The 17,857-nt window shown below is 42.4% G+C and overlaps 1 protein-coding gene across 1 annotated transcript in view; it reads right to left on the minus strand.

The window, feature by feature from the left end:
• UBE2H (ubiquitin conjugating enzyme E2 H) overlaps positions 1 to 17,625 on the minus strand; it is a 42,595-nt gene extending 24,970 nt beyond the window's left edge. Inside the window, exon 1 of the mRNA XM_086886286.1 lies at positions 17,345 to 17,625. Coding sequence (XP_086742412.1) covers positions 17,345 to 17,397 — 53 coding nt within the window. The 5' untranslated portion in view covers positions 17,398 to 17,625. The remainder of the gene's footprint in view (positions 1 to 17,344) is intronic.
• Positions 17,626 to 17,857: the final 232 nt, after the last annotated feature.

The following is a 17,857-nucleotide window of genomic DNA, read 5'->3' on the forward strand; positions in this document are numbered from 1 at the left end:
TTGATACAATTTTCCTTCTTTTCAGGTCACCCCCAACATAAAACCACCACAAACCCACGCACCAAAAACCAGCAGCGCTACAGGAAAAGGTGCAGGAGTTTCCTGCAGGGTTTAGAACAGAAAATTCCTCCAGCAATCCAACATTCCACTGTCAGGGTTATTAAATCAATTATCCTCTTCATCCTCCCAATGGAATGAGGCCAATGGGGCACTGTGGCATCCCAAAAACACACCCAACATCCTCAGGGCTGAGGCAACAGCTGAGCTGCTTTGTCCCTGAATTTTGTGGCATTTAAAGGGATAGGAATAGTGCATTTAAAGATTTATTTTCTATTCTTAATGATTTTCTATTAAATTATTTTCTATTCTTAATTATTTTCTATTAAATTATTTTCTATTAAATTATTTTCTATTAAATTATTTTCTATTAAACTATTTTCTATTAAACTATTTTCTATTAAATTATTTTCTATTAAATTATTTTCTATTAAATTATTTTTATTATTTTTAATTTATTATTATTATTTTCTATTATTATATTCTTTTCTATTATTATTATTTTTCTAATTATTATTTTCTATTATTATTTTTCTAATCATTTTTCTATTGAAATGTAAAGAATTTTAAAGGTTTATTTCTATTAATCAATAGAATTTATTCTATTTATTAGAATAAGAAATATTTCTAAATAAATAAATATATATATAATATAGAATATATATAGTATATATATAATAGATATATATAATATATATAATAGATATATAATATATATAATAGATATATATAATAGATATATATAATATATATAACAGATATATAATATATGTAATAGATATATAATAGATATATATAATATAATTAATATAATATAATATAATATAATATAATATAATATAATATAATATAATATAATATAATATAATATAATATATATTCTAAATAATAAATATTAGAGAAATAAATATTTCTGCTTTCTGCCAGGTCAGGTGGGATTTCACTGTAAGGATGAATCCTGAGGAAATACAAACACACAATTCCCAAGGTAATTCCCACCCATCAAGGTGTTTACTCTGGAAAAGTGGGATCACAGCCTGGTTTGGGTTGGAATGAAACCTTCAAACCATCCAGTTTCACCTGCAGAAACACCTTCCACTGCTCCAAGCTCAACCCAGCCTGGCCAATTCTGCTTAAAATGTCAATTAAAAAGACTGATTAAAATTAATCACGAAAACAACTGCAAAAAGTTGGTTTCATCACCAAAACCACCTGCAAAAAGTTCATTTATCAACCTCAGAAATTCAGGAAATCAGGTTGGTGCTTCCTTTAATCCCAGAAATTCCTCCTGCATCCAGCTCCCACCATCAGCTTTTGCACCAAGAACAACTCTCACCCACAAAAAAAAATGTGATTTTAAACTTCAAGCACTTCCAAAGGGTTTTGGGCTTTTCCCAAGGGATTAATTGCACAGGATTTTCCTGCAAGTTGAAGGTTTAAAGATAAATTTTGTTCCAGAGGAAGGCAGGAGAGAGAATCAGAATTAACAATGATCCCCAAACACCAGCAGTGGAAAATCAGGAGCCAACAAAGGCTTGGGAGCTTTGTTTGGATTTGGGAATTTTTGGGAAGGCAGAGCTGGGAAAACACCAGAGCCAGGAGTTGGGAGAGCCCAAATCCCAGGATAACTGTGATGATGAAGGCAGGTATAAATTGATATATATTATTAATTTATATTGATAAATATAAATATAAATAATAATAATTATTTATTTATTTATTGATAAAATATCATTTTTATCAATTGATATTGATAAAAATATCAATTTTTAATTTTAATTTTTTTTTATGGTTTCCAAGTTTTGGAGATGTTTCCTTTGCTCAGCAGAAGGAAAAGGTCCAGGCTCTTCTCAAGCCCTGGGAATTTCTTTATGGGAAGCTTTTTCCCCAGGAAGGCAGGGATTAAAATCATGGAATGGTTTGGGTGGGGAGGGATTGTTAAAAATCATCCACAAGAACCTCCCACCATCCCTGGGTGCTCCAAAGCCTCTCCAACCTGGTTTGGAATAATTCCAGGGATCCAGGGGCAGCCACAGCTTCTCCAGGAATTCCCTCTCAATTTCCCATCTCAAACTCCCCTCTCTCAGTTTATGGCCATTCCTCCTCATCCTCTCCCTCCCTTCCAGATCCCTCTCCCTCCTTTTTTAATTAGTTCAATTTAATTAATAAAATTAAATTTATTTTTTTAAAAAAAAAAAAAATTGAATTTAATTAATTAAAGAACTCCTTTTTTAAGCCCCCTTAAGGCACTGGAAGGGTTCTTTAAATTCAATTTGGCTCAGGTGGCACCACCACAAGCAAAGGAAAGGAAAAATGGGATTATTTTTCCACAGATTCCTCCAAAATGCAGAGGAGGGAGGGCTGGAGAAAGATTGGGATATTTCCCTGGTGGAGTTTGGAATGTGCTCTCACTGCTGGAAACTCTTGGAAACAAAATAATAAATAATATTTAATAAATATTTTTAAAATATTTTAAAATATTTTAAAATAATAAATAATATTGGAAATAAAAGAATATTAAAAGAATAATTTTATATAGATAATGATAATGATAATAATGATGATTATAATGATAATGATGGTAATAATGATGATAATGATAATAATAATGATGATGATAATGATTATGATAATGATGATAATGATAAAAATTATGATAATGATAATGATGATAATGATGATGATGATAATGATGATAATGATGATAATGATAATGATAAAAATGATGATAATGATAAAAATGATGATAATGATGATAATGATGATAATGATGATGATGATGATAATGATGATAATGATGATAATGATGATAATGATAATAATGATGATAATTATAATAATGATAATAATGATAATAATGATAATGAGAATAATAATGCAAATAACGAGAATGAGAATAATAATGAGAATAATAATAATGATGATGATAATGATGATAATAATGATAATATTGATAATAATGATGATAATAATAAAAATAATAATAAAAATAATAATGATAATAATGATGACGATAATGATGATAATAATAACGATAATAATTATAATAATAATTATAATAATAAAAAAATAATAAAAAAATCAAAATCTAAATTAAATTTCCCTACCCAAAAGCACCAAATCCACTCAGAGAGGGAAACCAGGCCAGAGGGATCCGCTGGAATCAGGAGCAGCTCATCCAAACCCCTGCTCCTGTCTCTTGTTCTAGCACATCTGCTCAGGATTAATTATCCCATTTCCCTCTCAACTCCCTAACGAGAGGCTCAGCACTCGTGTGAGAAGAAAAGACAGAGCCCAGGGGAGTTTTATAAATCAGCCATCCCCAAATTGACGTCCTCGTGTTTCGGAGAGCTGCAGGAAGAAAAACTCACCCGGAGGCTCCCCGCAGGAATAACTCTACCTGGGGTTTGTTACAGTGCAGCAGAAAAGGGAAAAAAATACCAGCAGTCAATTGAAAATTGAAGTTGAGCTTTGGGATCAGGCCTGGAATACACCCCACACCGCCAGGATAAACGGTGGTGTCGGGATTCTGCAATTCCCAGTTTTTAGGGTGTCTCGGGGAGCTTTGGAGTGAAGGCAGAGTTTTCTCATAATGAGTTAAATTCAGCTGAAACGGGAGATTCCTTGACATCATCTCTTTGAATCACCATTATAGAAGAGACAAAAGAACACCACTGCAAGCGCGCTAAAAACTAATTAACAGTTTAGTCGTTAGCAGGTGCAGCTGCCTGAAAAAGTGGGATTTTGTCACCGAGTTTGAAGTGTCTCCTCCTTCAGAGAGGAGCTGATAAAACCCCCCCCCAACCCTGAATTTTCCCCAGCACAGAACAAAAAGCCTGGAGCCGACCTCTGCCAGATGCTCTGAATTCCAGGTGACCTCCAGCAGAGCCAGCCAAGCTCTCAAAGACACACATTTATCACAGCCTTCTTTAATAAATCAGAATTAAGCAGCCTTGACACACTTGAAACCCTTCTGGAGGACAATATTACTAATCCACAAAAGCAAAAAAAAACCAATTAACCAGTGTGCAAAGAAGCAGGATCCTGCAACAATCAAGGAAGTTGAAATAAAGACAGCTTGGAATTACAGAACCAGCACACTGCTCCCAGCAATTTTCCCTTGTGCTGCCACAGTGACTTATTTTCCTCCCCTTTACTCATCTCTGCCATTTGACAATTTTAGCAGAGATGTGGGGCTTGGAAAGGAAAAAAAAAATAAAAAAAATGTAAAAATGGGAACATTCCTTACTTGAGATAAATTTAAAGGGTAATGAGAAAAGTGGTTTTCTCCCTTTACCCTGAGCTGTTCCCACCCTAAACCTACACAAATCTCCAGCAGCAACCAGAGCTCAGCAAGCCACGGGGGTTTTTTTTGGGATATGGAGCTGATCCATCCACAAAAAATGGGACAGGATTCACCTCTTGGCCACACTGGCAGCTCAAAATGGGACTCAAAGCTTTCATCCATAAAGAAACTCCATGTCCTGTTCCTCTTCCCTGCAATTCCAGGAACTTCCCAAGCCAAGCTCAGCCTCGTCCCTGCCCGCTGGGATTAAAAGGAAATGGGAATTCCAGCAGAGGCTGTGGGGCACAGATGCTCCAGAAATAGGGATGGGGCAGGAATTTGGATACAAAACCTCCCACTTCTGGCTCACAGGCTATATTTAGTTCAGTCTGGTAATGACCTAAAAAGCAGCTGATGTGGGTTTCTGTGACGCCTGAGAGAAGGATGTGCACGTGGCAAAGTCCTGCTGCCTCCTGGGAGGCTCCAGGAGACCCAAAATGGGAAATTTGGACCCACAGGACAGGCCTGAGCCAAGTGGATCCTGCTTCTGATCCACCCTATCTCCTGAGAGAATTAGGGGAGTGTTCTCCACCCTCTTTCAGGGTTTATTTTGCTGTTTGAAGCACTTTTGTAAAAGAATATCAAAGCCCCGTCTACTTTTTGCTGGGATGCTCAGCAGCAGATTCCCAGCTGCCCCTGGAAATAAAATCTGGATTATTAAAGAGGATTGTGGAGTTCAGCTATCCCAGGTTTCACCTCCCAAGTCTGGAGAAAACTGGCAAGAGAAACACAGAATATCCTGAAATGCCAGAATGGCACCGAATTTGGGGTGGCTACAGAGAAATCTGTGACTCTGGAAGGCACCAAGAGCCACAGAGGACAATTTAAAGAGCTCAGTGGCTACTGAGAAGCTAAAAAAAATTCCAAAACTCTTTAAAAAAACCTCATTAATGCATCTCCTGAACCTGCAGAACTCTGTTACATCCCAGCCATACTGAGCAGGAAGCCCCTGCAAAAAGATAAAAGTCCAAAAAGAAACAAATTACAGCAAATTCAACGTTTATCAGCACAATATTTGCCTCTAACGAGACAGAGATGCTGGTTCAGACTCTGAGCAGCCAGTTATTGTGGAATTTTGGGGTGGAAGGGACCATTAAAGATCATCTGATTCCCACATTTTCCATAGACCACGTTTGTTGTGTTATAAACTTTTCTCACACACAATTCCCACTTATCCAAGAAAAACTAACAGGGAAAAAAGCCCCAGAACCAAATGCAGAGTTGAGAAGAGGCAGCAGCAGCACCAGAATCCCTGCACAAACCCCACAAACCCATTTCTTGCTACATTTAAACAGGTGAAACCAGCAAATCTTTTGTTACCCCTCAGTATTTTTCAAGAAATCCTGCTGAAATGAGGAAAAATTCTGATTTTTTTTTTCCCAGAGAACTGACATTTAAAAAGCTTGGGAGCACAGGAGCTGCAGGAATTATGATGCAGGTCAGGGAGAGCAGCATCTGGGACACACCAGAAGAGCCAAACACACCCTTCTCCTCCCCAAACTACTCCCAAAATGTCTAAAATTCACTTTAGCACCAGCATGGGCACCTGGTTTAAACACAGGGTCAACAAATTTCCTGATTTCACAGGAAAAACAAAGCTGTGGCAAACCCTGAAACACAAAATAGGGGATGAAAAGGATCCATTAGGGGCACTATTGCTCATCAGCTCAATTTTAGGGGATCTTTAATTTCATCTGGCAAGGCTCAAGTCTCGATTTTAGTTCCAGCAGTGACCCAAGCAGGGTTCAGAGTTTCACTGATTTGCTAAAACCAAGTGGGAATATTTCCTCAGTCCTGCCAAACTGGGGCTCTGGGTTTTCTCCATGTACAAAACACGCTGGTTTTGCCTCCTCTTCCCAGTTTTCAGGTTATTTTCTGGGGAATTTTTTTGCTCCAAAGCAGGCCAGAGTCTAAAATGATTTTTTTATGGCTAAACAAACCACGAAGGGATAAAACCGGTGGATTCTGAGCAAGGTGCAGCTGACAAAAATCAGTTTAAATCCGAGACCCTGGAGCTTTAGAGGAGTTTAAAAAAGCAGCTCCAGTGAGAGCAGGGTGAGTTAACACCTCCTCACATACCTTCCCTTTCAAGGAACACACAGGCTCTGGCTCTTGACTTACCGGGATCTGATTTCTGACATCCCAAATTTTCAACCAAGCCCTTCTCAAAGCACATTCTCCTGTTGGGATCTGAGCTTTCTCCAATCTCCAGGCACGGATTCCTCCCCCTGAGCCAGGAGTATTAAGTTACCAACGATGTCAAACAAAGCACTGATCATTCAGCTTCCTTATTTCCACTGCTTCCCTCAATTCAACACCAACACAGCCTCAAAAGAAAATAAAAATAAAAATAAAAAGTGGGAAACAAAAAGTAGGAGGTGACTTCAGGAGCAGCAAGGAATAAATCAGTGTAACCAGGATTTTCTGACATTCCCAGGATAAACTACTGCACTCCTGGAAGGATTATTCCCTTTATTTTGGAATTGAGGATTGACTTTGGAATTGAGGATTGACTTTGGAATTGAGGATTCCCAAGCGAAGCCTTTCCCAAAAAAAAAATAAAAAAATAAAATAAATCAACCCCTGACTATCTTCTTTGATTCAAACGAAGTTTCTAAAGCTGGCTGAGTGTTTAGAGAGTTGCTAAAATCCAGCAGCACAGGCGAGGGGGATGTGGGTGCCTTCGGAAAGATCCCAGTGCCGCAGAACATGAGCTCAGCGGGAAAGCAGCCGGGGCTTTGTGAGGTTTAAAACCTGCCTGGCTGCCACGTGAAACCCGGTCCAGGCCTGCTGGATTTGGAGATGTGAGGGGGAAGGTCACAGAGTCTGAATTAATGGCATCAGACACAAGAAAAACAAAATCAAGTTTCAGATGCCTTCAGCAGAAAGGAGAGGGTGATGATGGAGAGGTGGATTCCCCTGATGGAGAGGCTTTCATTTAACAGCAGGGAGAAATCTCTCCCTGTTCCCAAAAAGGAAGAATAAACCAGGGAAATAAAAGGATAATTAAAAAAAAAATTAAATATATATATATTTATTATATATATATATAAATTAAAAAGGATTTTTCCCTGAACAAATCGGTTTGGGAACAGCCAGGAGCCAAAGGAAAGTTTTGGGATTCGTCCTGTACCAATTCCAGGGTTTTCCATCCCTGGAAATTCCCAAAGCCAGGCTGGACAGGGCTTGGAACGCCCTGGGATGGTGGAAAATGTCCCTGCCCACATTTTGGGTGGAAACTGGATGATTTTTAAGGTCCCTTCCATGTGCTGCTCCTCCAGGTTCCTCTCAGTGCAGATCTCCCAATATTATATTTTAAAAAAAGTCAACAACTCCTCTCCCCAAATGCATTTGAAAGCTAAATTTGGTCCTTTTCAAACTAAAAAATAAATTATTCTGGCTTCACACAACGCTCACACTCCACTGAGCAAGGCTTGAAGGAGCAGCTTCATTTCACAGAACCAAGAGGAGTCTTAACTCTCCAACCTTGGCCACTCTGGGGATCCAAGAGCTTCGAAATCGACTTTTAAAACAGCATTTTCATTTAGAAACTCCCTTTAAGAACAAAATAATTTTCAATCTCTGCTCAGACAAGCCAGGGTTGTGTTCTCAGGCAGCTTTTTCCTGCTGCAGGAATCGGGTGTCTCCTCGGACACAGCCTGGGAGCAGGCCTGAACCTGCCAGCACTGAGACAAAACAAAGCACCACAACCCACAAAAAATAAAAAAATAAATTAAAAAAAAAAAAAAAAGAAGTTGCCAGAGTGGTTAAGTTAATAATTTATCAATCTTTTTCAACTTTGCATCCATTAATCTACAGTGGTGGAGGTTAATCTGGGACGCTCAGGCTCGGTGTCACACGCTGGTTTGGGGGTTTTTTTCAGGGGTTATGCTTGGTAAATTGTGTAAATAGCTGCTCCTAGCCCAAAAAATGGGTTTGTTTTATCAAAATCCTGGATTTTACAGCCAGACAGTGCCTGGTCCTGGTGCAAAGCTCAGCTTTCAATGCCATTCCTGCCTCCAGGATTCCTCTTCCCTCGATCCCATTCCTTTATTCCTAACACAGCTCAAATTTCCACCCCAAACTCCTCCTGCCACTGCTCAAAGCTAGGTAAAAGCCCCCTGGAATTTGGTACAAAAAGCAAAATTTATTTAATAATCAACTGTCAGCTTTTAACCTCAGCCTTTCATAGGGTATGACACAAAGCCTCCAGGGTGAAGCTGCTCTAAAAGGCAACAGTGTAGACTTTTCCCCCCCAAAAAAAACACATTATCAAATTCAGAACATTCATTTTTTAAGGAAATAACACCAAAAAAAATAAAAAACCAAACAATTTAAAGCCAGACATTGTAAAACCTTTCAGAACAATCCACCCAGGTGCTCCATTTGTCCCTAAAAAAATCAAATCTAAAATCCCTAAAAAAATAAATTCTATTTTCCGCTCTTTTCTTGTAACGATTCCGAGGAAAGAACGCAAAGGGAAACGCAGCAATTTCTGGAAAAGCAACACCTGACCCTCAGCATGAACTAAATAATCCAAAATGGCTTTACCCCTTCCTCTGAGTCAGGAATATTTGGGAGTCTCCATCATCTCCTGGACGTGGATGATGCAGGAGCTCCAGCCCTGCTCAGAAATTCCCAGCTGAAAGGGAATTCCCTGCTCAGAAATTCCCAGCTGAAAGGGAATTCCCTGCTCAGAAATTCCCAGCTGACAGAGCTGAGTTCACAATCATCCACAGGGATCCAGCCCCTGATCTCCAGCACCTCCTGCCAAGTGGTTTGGGAGGGATTTGGGTTCTCCTGGAAGGGTGAATCAATTTGCTCCAAGGAAAAGAGATTGAAGGGTAGAGGATGCTCCTGGAAGATGTGAAATGAAAGAGTGGCCGGGTCCTGAAGGCAGAAATGAGGCAGGAATTACTGGGCACACAAAATGGGGTAAAATCAGTGTTTTCCTGGAGATTTCATCCAGCCTCAGATCCCTGGGGAGGCTGAGGAGCTGGGAAAAGATGGAGAGTGAGGATGAGGAGGTGATGAAGGAGATGGGATAAGGGGGACAGCAGATGGAAAAACTTGGGAAGAGACTGACTTGGGGATGGGAGAGTGAATCCTTGCACTCCTCTCCAAGATCCAGCATTCCACACCCAGAAACAAACAGCTCTGAGCACCCCAAGGAGGTGAAAAAAATAAAATTAAATTTAAAAAAATAATAAAAAATAAAATAACAATGAAAAATAATAAATAGAGTAATATAATAAATAGAATAATATAATAAATAAAATTAAATTTAAAAAATAATAATGAAAATTAATGACTAATATAATAAAGATAAAATAGAATAAAATTAAATTTTAAAAATAAAAACAAAATAATAATTAAAGTAAATAATATAATAAATGTAAAATATAATAACTATAAAATATAATAAAAATAAAATAAATAAATAAAAATAAATAAAAATAAATACATAAAAATCAATAAATAAAAATCAATAAAAAATAAACAAATAAAAATAAATCAATAAAAAATAAATAAAAAATAAATTTAAAAAATCAATAAAAAATATAAATCAATAAAAAATGAATCACTAAAAAATAAATTTAGAAATAAATGAATAAATAAAAATTTAAAATAAATAAATAAAAAGAAATTTTAAAAAAATAAAAAATAAATCAATAAAAAAAATCTATAAAAATAAATAATAAATTAATCAATAAAAGATAATCAATAATTAATTAATCGATAAAAATTAATCAATAAAATAAATCAATAAAATAAAATAATAAAATTTTACCCAAAAAAAGGAATAAAAATAAGGAATAAAAAAAAAAAAAAAAAGAAAAAAAAAGAAAAAAATGAAAAGCAAAGCGAGAACCTCACGGTTCTGCCAGCAACAAAATCAAGTCAGCCCATTTCCCTGGGATCCATCCCATCCAGAGGCTCCTGCTGGAATCCACAGGGGCTGCACGAGCCAGTGGAAAGCAGAGATGACAAGGTCGGACGATCCTTCAGTCACGAGAGCTCTGTTTTGGTGAGGAAAAACAAAGAGCAGGGGCCCTACGTTCATTATTCCAGAAATCCACGGACAAAATCCACAGGGAAATGGAGGGAGTGAAAGGAGGGAATGCACACAGTGAGACACACACACCCACACATCTGTAATTCACATTTCATATTGTAAAAAAATAATTAATAATAATAATAAAAATGGTATTCAGCGTTTTTGCTGCCAGAATAAAGTCCAGGAAAATTCAGGTACTTTTGGCTCAGCGTGGGATCACCTCTGACTTGAGCAGAAATCAGGAGGAATTTGGCTGGAAATCTGCTCCATATGGGAGCCTGTCACTTTAACTGTGGGCTCTCTCCTTCCTCAACAACAACCTGTTATGTTTTTTATCCTGGGAATGGCTCTGATTAAATCAAGGTTTGAGAAGGTTCAGAGACCAGCTCTGGGTGCTTCCAGAGGCACCTTTCCCTTCCCAACAGCCCCATTCTTGCTGCTCTGCCTTGATGGAAGGGGGGGAAAAAAAATCCCAAGGAAATAAAGAGGGGGAAAGTCTGTCAAGGTTTGCAATCTAGGAATAAAACCTTAAATAAATAAATAAACCTTAAAATAAAAACTTTAATAAATAAAACCTTAAATAAAACCCGAGGAAATAAAGAGGGGGAAAAGTCTGTCAGGAGTTGAGGTTTGGGAATAAAATCCAGGGAAATAGAGGAGAAAAGTTTGTTAAGACTTGGAATTTAGGGGAAAAAAAGAAGAAAACAAAAAGGGGAAAAGTCTGTCAGGACCTGAAATTTAGGGAGAAAAAAAAGGAAGAAAACAAAGAGGGAAGAAGTCTGTCAAGACTTGAAATTTAGGGGAAAAAAAATAGAAGAAAACAAAGAGGGGAAAAGTGTCAAGAGTTGAAATTTAGGGGGAAAAATGAAGAAAACAAATAGGGGAGAAGTCTGTCAAGAGTTGAAATTTAGAGGGGGAAAGAAAAAGAAAACAAAGAGGGAAAAAAGTCTGTCAGGACCTGAAATTTAGGGATAAAAAAAAGCAAGAAAACAAAGAGGGGGAAAAGTCTGTCAAGACTTGAAATTTAGGGGGAAAAAAAGAAGAAAACAAAGAGGGGAAAAGTCTGACAAGATTTGAAATTTAGGGGGAAAAAATGAAGAAAAATAGGGGAAAAGTCTGTCAGGACCTGAAATTTAGGGGAAAAAAATAGAAGAAAACAAAGAGGGAAAAGTCTGTCAGGACCTGAAATTTAGATGAAAAATAGAAGAAAACAAAAAGGGGAAAAGTCTGTCAGGACCTGAAATTTAGGGGGAAAAAAAGGAAAAAAACAAATAGGGGAAAAGTCTGTCAAGACTTGAAATTTAGGGGGAAAAATGAAAAAAACAAAGAGGGAAAAAGTCTATCAAGACTTTCAGTTTAGAAATAAAACCCAGGGAAACAAAGAGGGGAAAAGTCTGTCAAGATTTGAAATTTAGGGGGAAAAAAAAAAGAAGAAAACAAAGAGGGGAAAAAGGCCTATCAGGGCTTTCAATCCAGGGAAAAAAAAACCCAAGGAAACAAAGATGGAAAAAAGTCTATCAGGGCTTGCAGTTTAGGAAGAAAAATTCCATGGAAACAAAGAAGGGCAAACAAAATCCATCAAAACTTTCAGTTTAAACACTCCTTTGCTTTTGGTTCCCCCAGGACACAGGGCAGGGATCCTTTGGGATTCCCTTTGGGATTTGATTTTCCATCCTCAGGGATCTCCCTTTGTGCTGGAGGCAGCAAACCTGGAGCCTCCAAGGAATGATCTGGAGTGATTCCCAAAGAGGAACTCGGCACCTTCCAGGATTTATTCCCTTCTTGTCTGCTCCAGGAACAGGGTAGGAATTAAGGGTGAGTTTGAAGGAGAAATTTATTTTAAAAAATCCCAAAACATAAAAAAAAAAACCCTAAAACATTTAAAAAAACCCCTAAAACATTAAAGAAACCCCAAAACATTAAAAAAACCCCTAAAACATTAAAAAACCCCCTAAAACATTAAAAAAAACCCCAAAACATTAAAAAAAAGCCCCCAGCCATCGTTTAATGCTGGTGCACAATGATCAGAACCAGGACACAACACTCCTGAGAAGATGAAATGGAATTTTCCCCTGGCAAATGAAACAATGCAAGGCCTCATGGAGGGGCATCTCCTGCTTTATCCAAAATATTGGGATCTGGAGGATTGGAGTTCCAAGCTCCCCTTATCGGCTCCTGCCGCTGAGAAATGTGGAGCACGTGGGAGTTGCTCAGGGAGATGTTTCCAAAAGCTCACCAGGACTGTAAAACAACCACGATGACACTTAAAAACAATCCCCTACTACAAATCCGAGCACAGCTTCCCTAAGAAAACCTGGAAAAACAGCTGGCACAACCTCCTGGACCCACTGGAGAGCAAGGATGTAATTTTACAGGGAAATGTCTGTTTGTCTGAAATCCCCCAAGTTTTGGGGTTTTTTTAAAATTGTTAGGACAAAGAAAAGGCCTCTAGAATTTGCTTTATCAGCATTTAGTGCTCTAAACCACTTCAGAACTGGGAAACTGGGAAGCATCATCCTGCCAGACTCCTCAGTATTCCAAAAATCTCTGCTCTGAGTCTATGGAATGAGATGGGGAAATAATTTAAATCACCCATATTTTTATTATTTGAAGCAGGGTTGGGATGTCAGGCTCCAACTCTGCTCCAAGCAGCCCAAACCAAATCCTCATTTCCCAGTTTGGTGCCAATTCCATGATTAAACAGGTGCACTTGGCTTTCAGGTCTGCTTGAGGAGCTCCCAAATCCTCCCCAATCCAATTGAAAAGGCAACACAGGCAGAGTAAATTCCAGCTCCAGCCCAATTTTTGGGGAAAAAAACCATCCAGCCACCAGAAAAGACACCGAATTCTGCTCTAAAAACAGCAGGATGATACCCTTGGAAGTTGTCATTTAGGCAACAAAGATTATTTATTTTCCTCCAGTTGGTTTGGGCAGAGATTTATGGATTTTGAGTTCTCCTAAAGACGGGCACAACCTCCCAAGCCACGTTTACCTGATTTGATTTATAAACCACCACCTGTGACAGCATTTCTGGGAAAAGGGAGGGCTCTCCCAGCTCTGGGAAGGGGCTGCTGCCACGTCTTTGTGCATTTTGAAGCCTCACCACACAATTTCCCCTCGTCCCTGGAGACCTCATTAAAACGTAGCCCCAGAAGTGGAGCAGAAAGAAGCGTAGCGTGACATTTGAAAATTTACATTCAAAGTTTCCAGAAATATCCATCCTTTAAAACAAAACACGACACCAAAAAAATTTAAAAAAAAATTTAAAAAAACACACAAAACCAAACAAAACCCCAAGAAAACAACAAAGCCCCACCAAACCCTACCAAAACAAGACATTCCAGTGCACACGCTCTTCCCCTGGGGACAGGCCAAAGAGAACAAAGCCACGTGACCCTGCAATTGCTCAACGCCACTCTTGGAAGGTGTTCAAGTGGGATGATAAGTGCAGGGGGTAAGCCTATAATGACCAGAAAAAGGAATTTATCCCAAATGTAAACTCTGTCCTACCCTTTGCCTCGACGGAGCAAACACCGGCGGGGAGAGTGAGGGGGGTGGGGGGGAAGTTTTGAGATTACAAAATGCTCTGCAGGTAAAACTAAGGAGCTTTGTACTTTTATTCTCCTTGACTCAGGACGAGCCTAAAATTAGCAGGGAGTGCAATGCTCTGTGAATTACGCTCCTGACTCGCCTCCCAAACCCCCGGCTCTGCAAACTGGGCAGCACTGGGGGAGATTTAAACAAAGCTGGCCACTATTTATAATTCCTTTCAGGCACAAAACAGGGTGACACTTCCCTTTTCCAGCTCTGACGCTTAAAAATAGAGCTCGGGGACTACAACCCAGCCAGCAGCATTTCTCCACAAAAGGAGGAAAATAAATCAACACTAAATAAACTCGCGGCCAAGGGGAAGCTGCGAGCGCAGCGGCCACGGAACAATAAACCCCGGGGTTGGAACGGGAAACGGCCCCGTGGTTTGGGGGAGGGATGGGGGTGCTGGGGTGGGTCCCCCATGGGTATAAACACCCTGCCAGGGGCACCCCATCAGCTGCAGCCTCGCTCCGCCCCGGGCCCGGTTTCCGGGTAGTAACAGAGCAGCCAATCCGCGGAGTTGCGAGAGCTGGAGGCCTTTTCCCTGCAAACACAGCTCCAAGCTTGGCACTCGCCCCAAAACTGGGGTAACTATAAAAGGGAGCCCCCATTCTGCCCTCCCCGGGGTGGGTGATACCTGGAGAGGCCTGGCCTGGAGCTTGGGGGTTCCCAGTGGGATAATGCTGCGTTTCGCGAGTGGGTCTGGAGGTGTTTTTGGGGAGCTTTCCTGCAAAAAGCCTGCTCTGAAGGGTCACAGGTTACCCAGGAAACTTTGGCTGGAGCCCCCCAAAAAGGGGAGGAGGGATTATGGCTCTCTTTCCCCAGCCTCAGCACCACAAACCCGGTCCGGAGGGAGACAATGAGTGACGGGGAGCTGGAGCACATCCTCGTCCAGGAGATTATTAAACATCAGTTCCACGCATTCCCGCAGAGCTCTGCCCTTCTCCTGCAGCCCCACGGAGAGCAGGCACCTCTCCCCTTCCCTCCTCACAAAGAGGCATCCACAAAAGGACACGGACGTGTTAGGATTGAAAATAGGGATCCATAAAAAGACCTCGCTCGGCTCCTAAACCTGTCAGAGCAGGAGAAGGAAGGAGTGTTATTCACCCTGCTCGGTGCCCCCTCCCTACTGGGAAAGGTAACCCTTGGCAGGCCATAAATCCATACTATTATTCTCCATTGGAGACGTGGAAAGGGGATGAAAAGGGAAACTGCAATGAAAACGGGCGGCAAAAAAGGGGGGAAAAAATCCCCCCAAACAAAAACCCTACACAGCAACAAAACCCTGAAAACCCCCAGGAGGAGCTGCCTTCAAGCACATTCCTTCAGACGAGTCCCTTCTCCTCTGGCCACCACCGAGACCCTCCTGGTTGCCGTGTCTCAAAGGAGACCCTGATTTCAGATCAGCTTCCAGAGGGGGAGATTCCCCCCAGGGAAGCGTCTCGGGAGCCGGGGCCTAGCGAGCTGCTCACCCCGGGCGAGTCAGGCAGACAAACAAAAAAAGGCTGGGGAAGGAGGGAGGGAGGGAGGGAGGAGTGCTGAGGAGTCATCTGACACATCCAACTTCCTAAGTTTGTTGTCCGCAGGACACCGACTGCTCTAACCCTCACCCTTTGGAAAACAAGGAAAGCGGAGCCGACAACAAGGGTTTCTCCTTTGGAAAAACCGCCGGGGTTCCTTTTGTCAGGGGGGCAGAAAGAGCGGAGCAAAAACTCCCCAGCACCGAGAGGAATCCCAGATATTCGGGGCTTTCTACCTACCCAGCTCCTAGAAACACACAGCAAAGCCACTTCGCAGGGAAAACCTGCTCTTTGTCCTCCAAAAAAATGCTGCGATCGCTGGAGAAGCCGGCAAGGAACCGAACAAAAAAAGGGGAGAAAAAAAAAAAAGAAAAAAAGGAAAAGAGAGGGGGAGGGGAAAAGGAAACAGAGCAGCAGCCGATCAGGTTGGGCCTCGGCCCCTCTCTGGCCCACAGCTCTTTCCAGGGTATCCCTAAGAAAGGTTTTCCCCCTCCCTCACTAAACAGCTGGAATTCCCGACCCTCCTCCCGGTGCGATTAAGCATCGATCGCAATTGGCGGAGTCTGACATGTGTGTAACTTTAAACCCCCGGATAAAAATAGCTCCGATTCGAGCACCATCAGGACTCATTTCCTATTTGCTTAAAAACAGGGCGAAAAATACACCGAGAGCAGCTTTTGTGGGGAGAAAGGCGCTGCGCGAAACGTCAGACACAAGTTTCCTTCGATAAGCCACAAACAGGAGCGCTGCTGCTGCTCCTCCCTCCCCCCACCCCTTCCAAAAAAACACCACCAAATCCAGATAAGTTTGTTTATCTCTCTCTGGGAACTAAATCAGACCCGTTTCTCGACCCCTCGACACCAGCACGGCAGAGCCACCAGCCCCGAGTTCTGCTGAGGGAGGTCGGGCACGTTCAGGCGATAGATCCGAGAAACATTTCATCCACTCTTGTCATTCCTACCCTTTCCCGGCTCACACCGCCACCTTGTAAACAAAAACTATTAATAAAACAATCCCAGAACCGAATTCCCAATGGTATTTTTCAACGCCACCCACTCTCCAGACAGAGAGAAAAAAGGGATTCACCGCCCCGTAAAGGGCCAGGAATAAAAACAAGGAGGAAAAATATAAACAGATCTATGAAGGAAGAAGGGGAAAAATAAAAAGTAATAAAGCCTGACCAAACCTGGAAGGTTACATAAACCTCTTGGGAGACGGGCTCGGGCCCTGATGCCCTTCACCCACCCCTGGGTCTGCTGAGCCAGACCCTGAGGGACCCCCCCCGTCCTCCCCAAAAAAATTAAATCCCTAAGCCGGCACCAGAAGCTTCGTGAACCGCGGGGTAAAATGGGGGAATAAATAATAATAATAAACCCCACAAAAGCCTTTCTTTGGGCTGTGGCTGCTGGAACTGCTCACCCCTTCCCCAGGGCAGGCAAGGGGGGGTGCGGGGCACCCAGATTGGGGGGGCATCGCCAAGGGGGATCTGCAGAGACACCCCCAGGGCCGCCTGTCAAGCCACAGAGGGGGATAAACCCCCCAAAATACGGCAGAACGGGAGAGGTTAGGCCTCCCCTGCTGAGGGGGGAGGCAGATCCGACCCCCAGCTCCGGGGAGAGGCCGAGGGGGTGCGAATGGGGGGGGGGGGTTTGGCGGGCGACCCCAGCGGGGGTCCCCGGTGCCCCCCGCCCTCCCACCCCTCTGCAGGCCCAGCCACGGGGCGGGGGGATCCTCGTCCCCAGTAGGCCCGGAGGGGGGCACGGCAAGGATACAGCTTGACCACGTCGGTGTCCATCCGCCTCTTGCCCGGGCTGGGGGACGACATGGTGGCCGCGGCCGCCCCCGGGGCTCCGGGCGGGCTGTCAGCGCCGCCGCCGCGGGCCGGGGCCGCCCGGCGCCGAGAGGAGCAGGGGAGCGCCGGGCCGCGAGGCGCTGGGACCCGCCGCTGTCGCTGTCGCCGCTCCTGTCGCCGCTGTCGCCGCTGTCGCCGACAGGGCCCCCCCTGCGCCGCTCGCGCTCCCTCAGCCGCTCCGGCCGCCTCTGCCCCAGCCTCTCTCTGGACCCCTGACGTCACCCGCGGTGACGTCACCGCCCCGCGGCGCTTCCATTGGCCTCGCCCTCAACGCTCCGCCGGCCCCGGGGCACGCCGGGAGTTGTAGTCACGAGAGGGGGAGGTCGAGAGGGAGGGGAAGCGATGGATGGGCCGCGGGTTCGAGGCCCCGCTGGGGCCGCTAATTTCAGTTCCTTCTTTTCCAATATTTCCCGGAATTCCCCCACGTGTTCCC

The sequence above is a fragment of the Cyanistes caeruleus genome, chromosome 4 (assembly GCF_971803275.1).
Source record: "Cyanistes caeruleus chromosome 4, bCyaCae1.hap1.1, whole genome shotgun sequence".
NCBI classification, from domain to species: Eukaryota; Metazoa; Chordata; class Aves; order Passeriformes; family Paridae; genus Cyanistes; species Cyanistes caeruleus.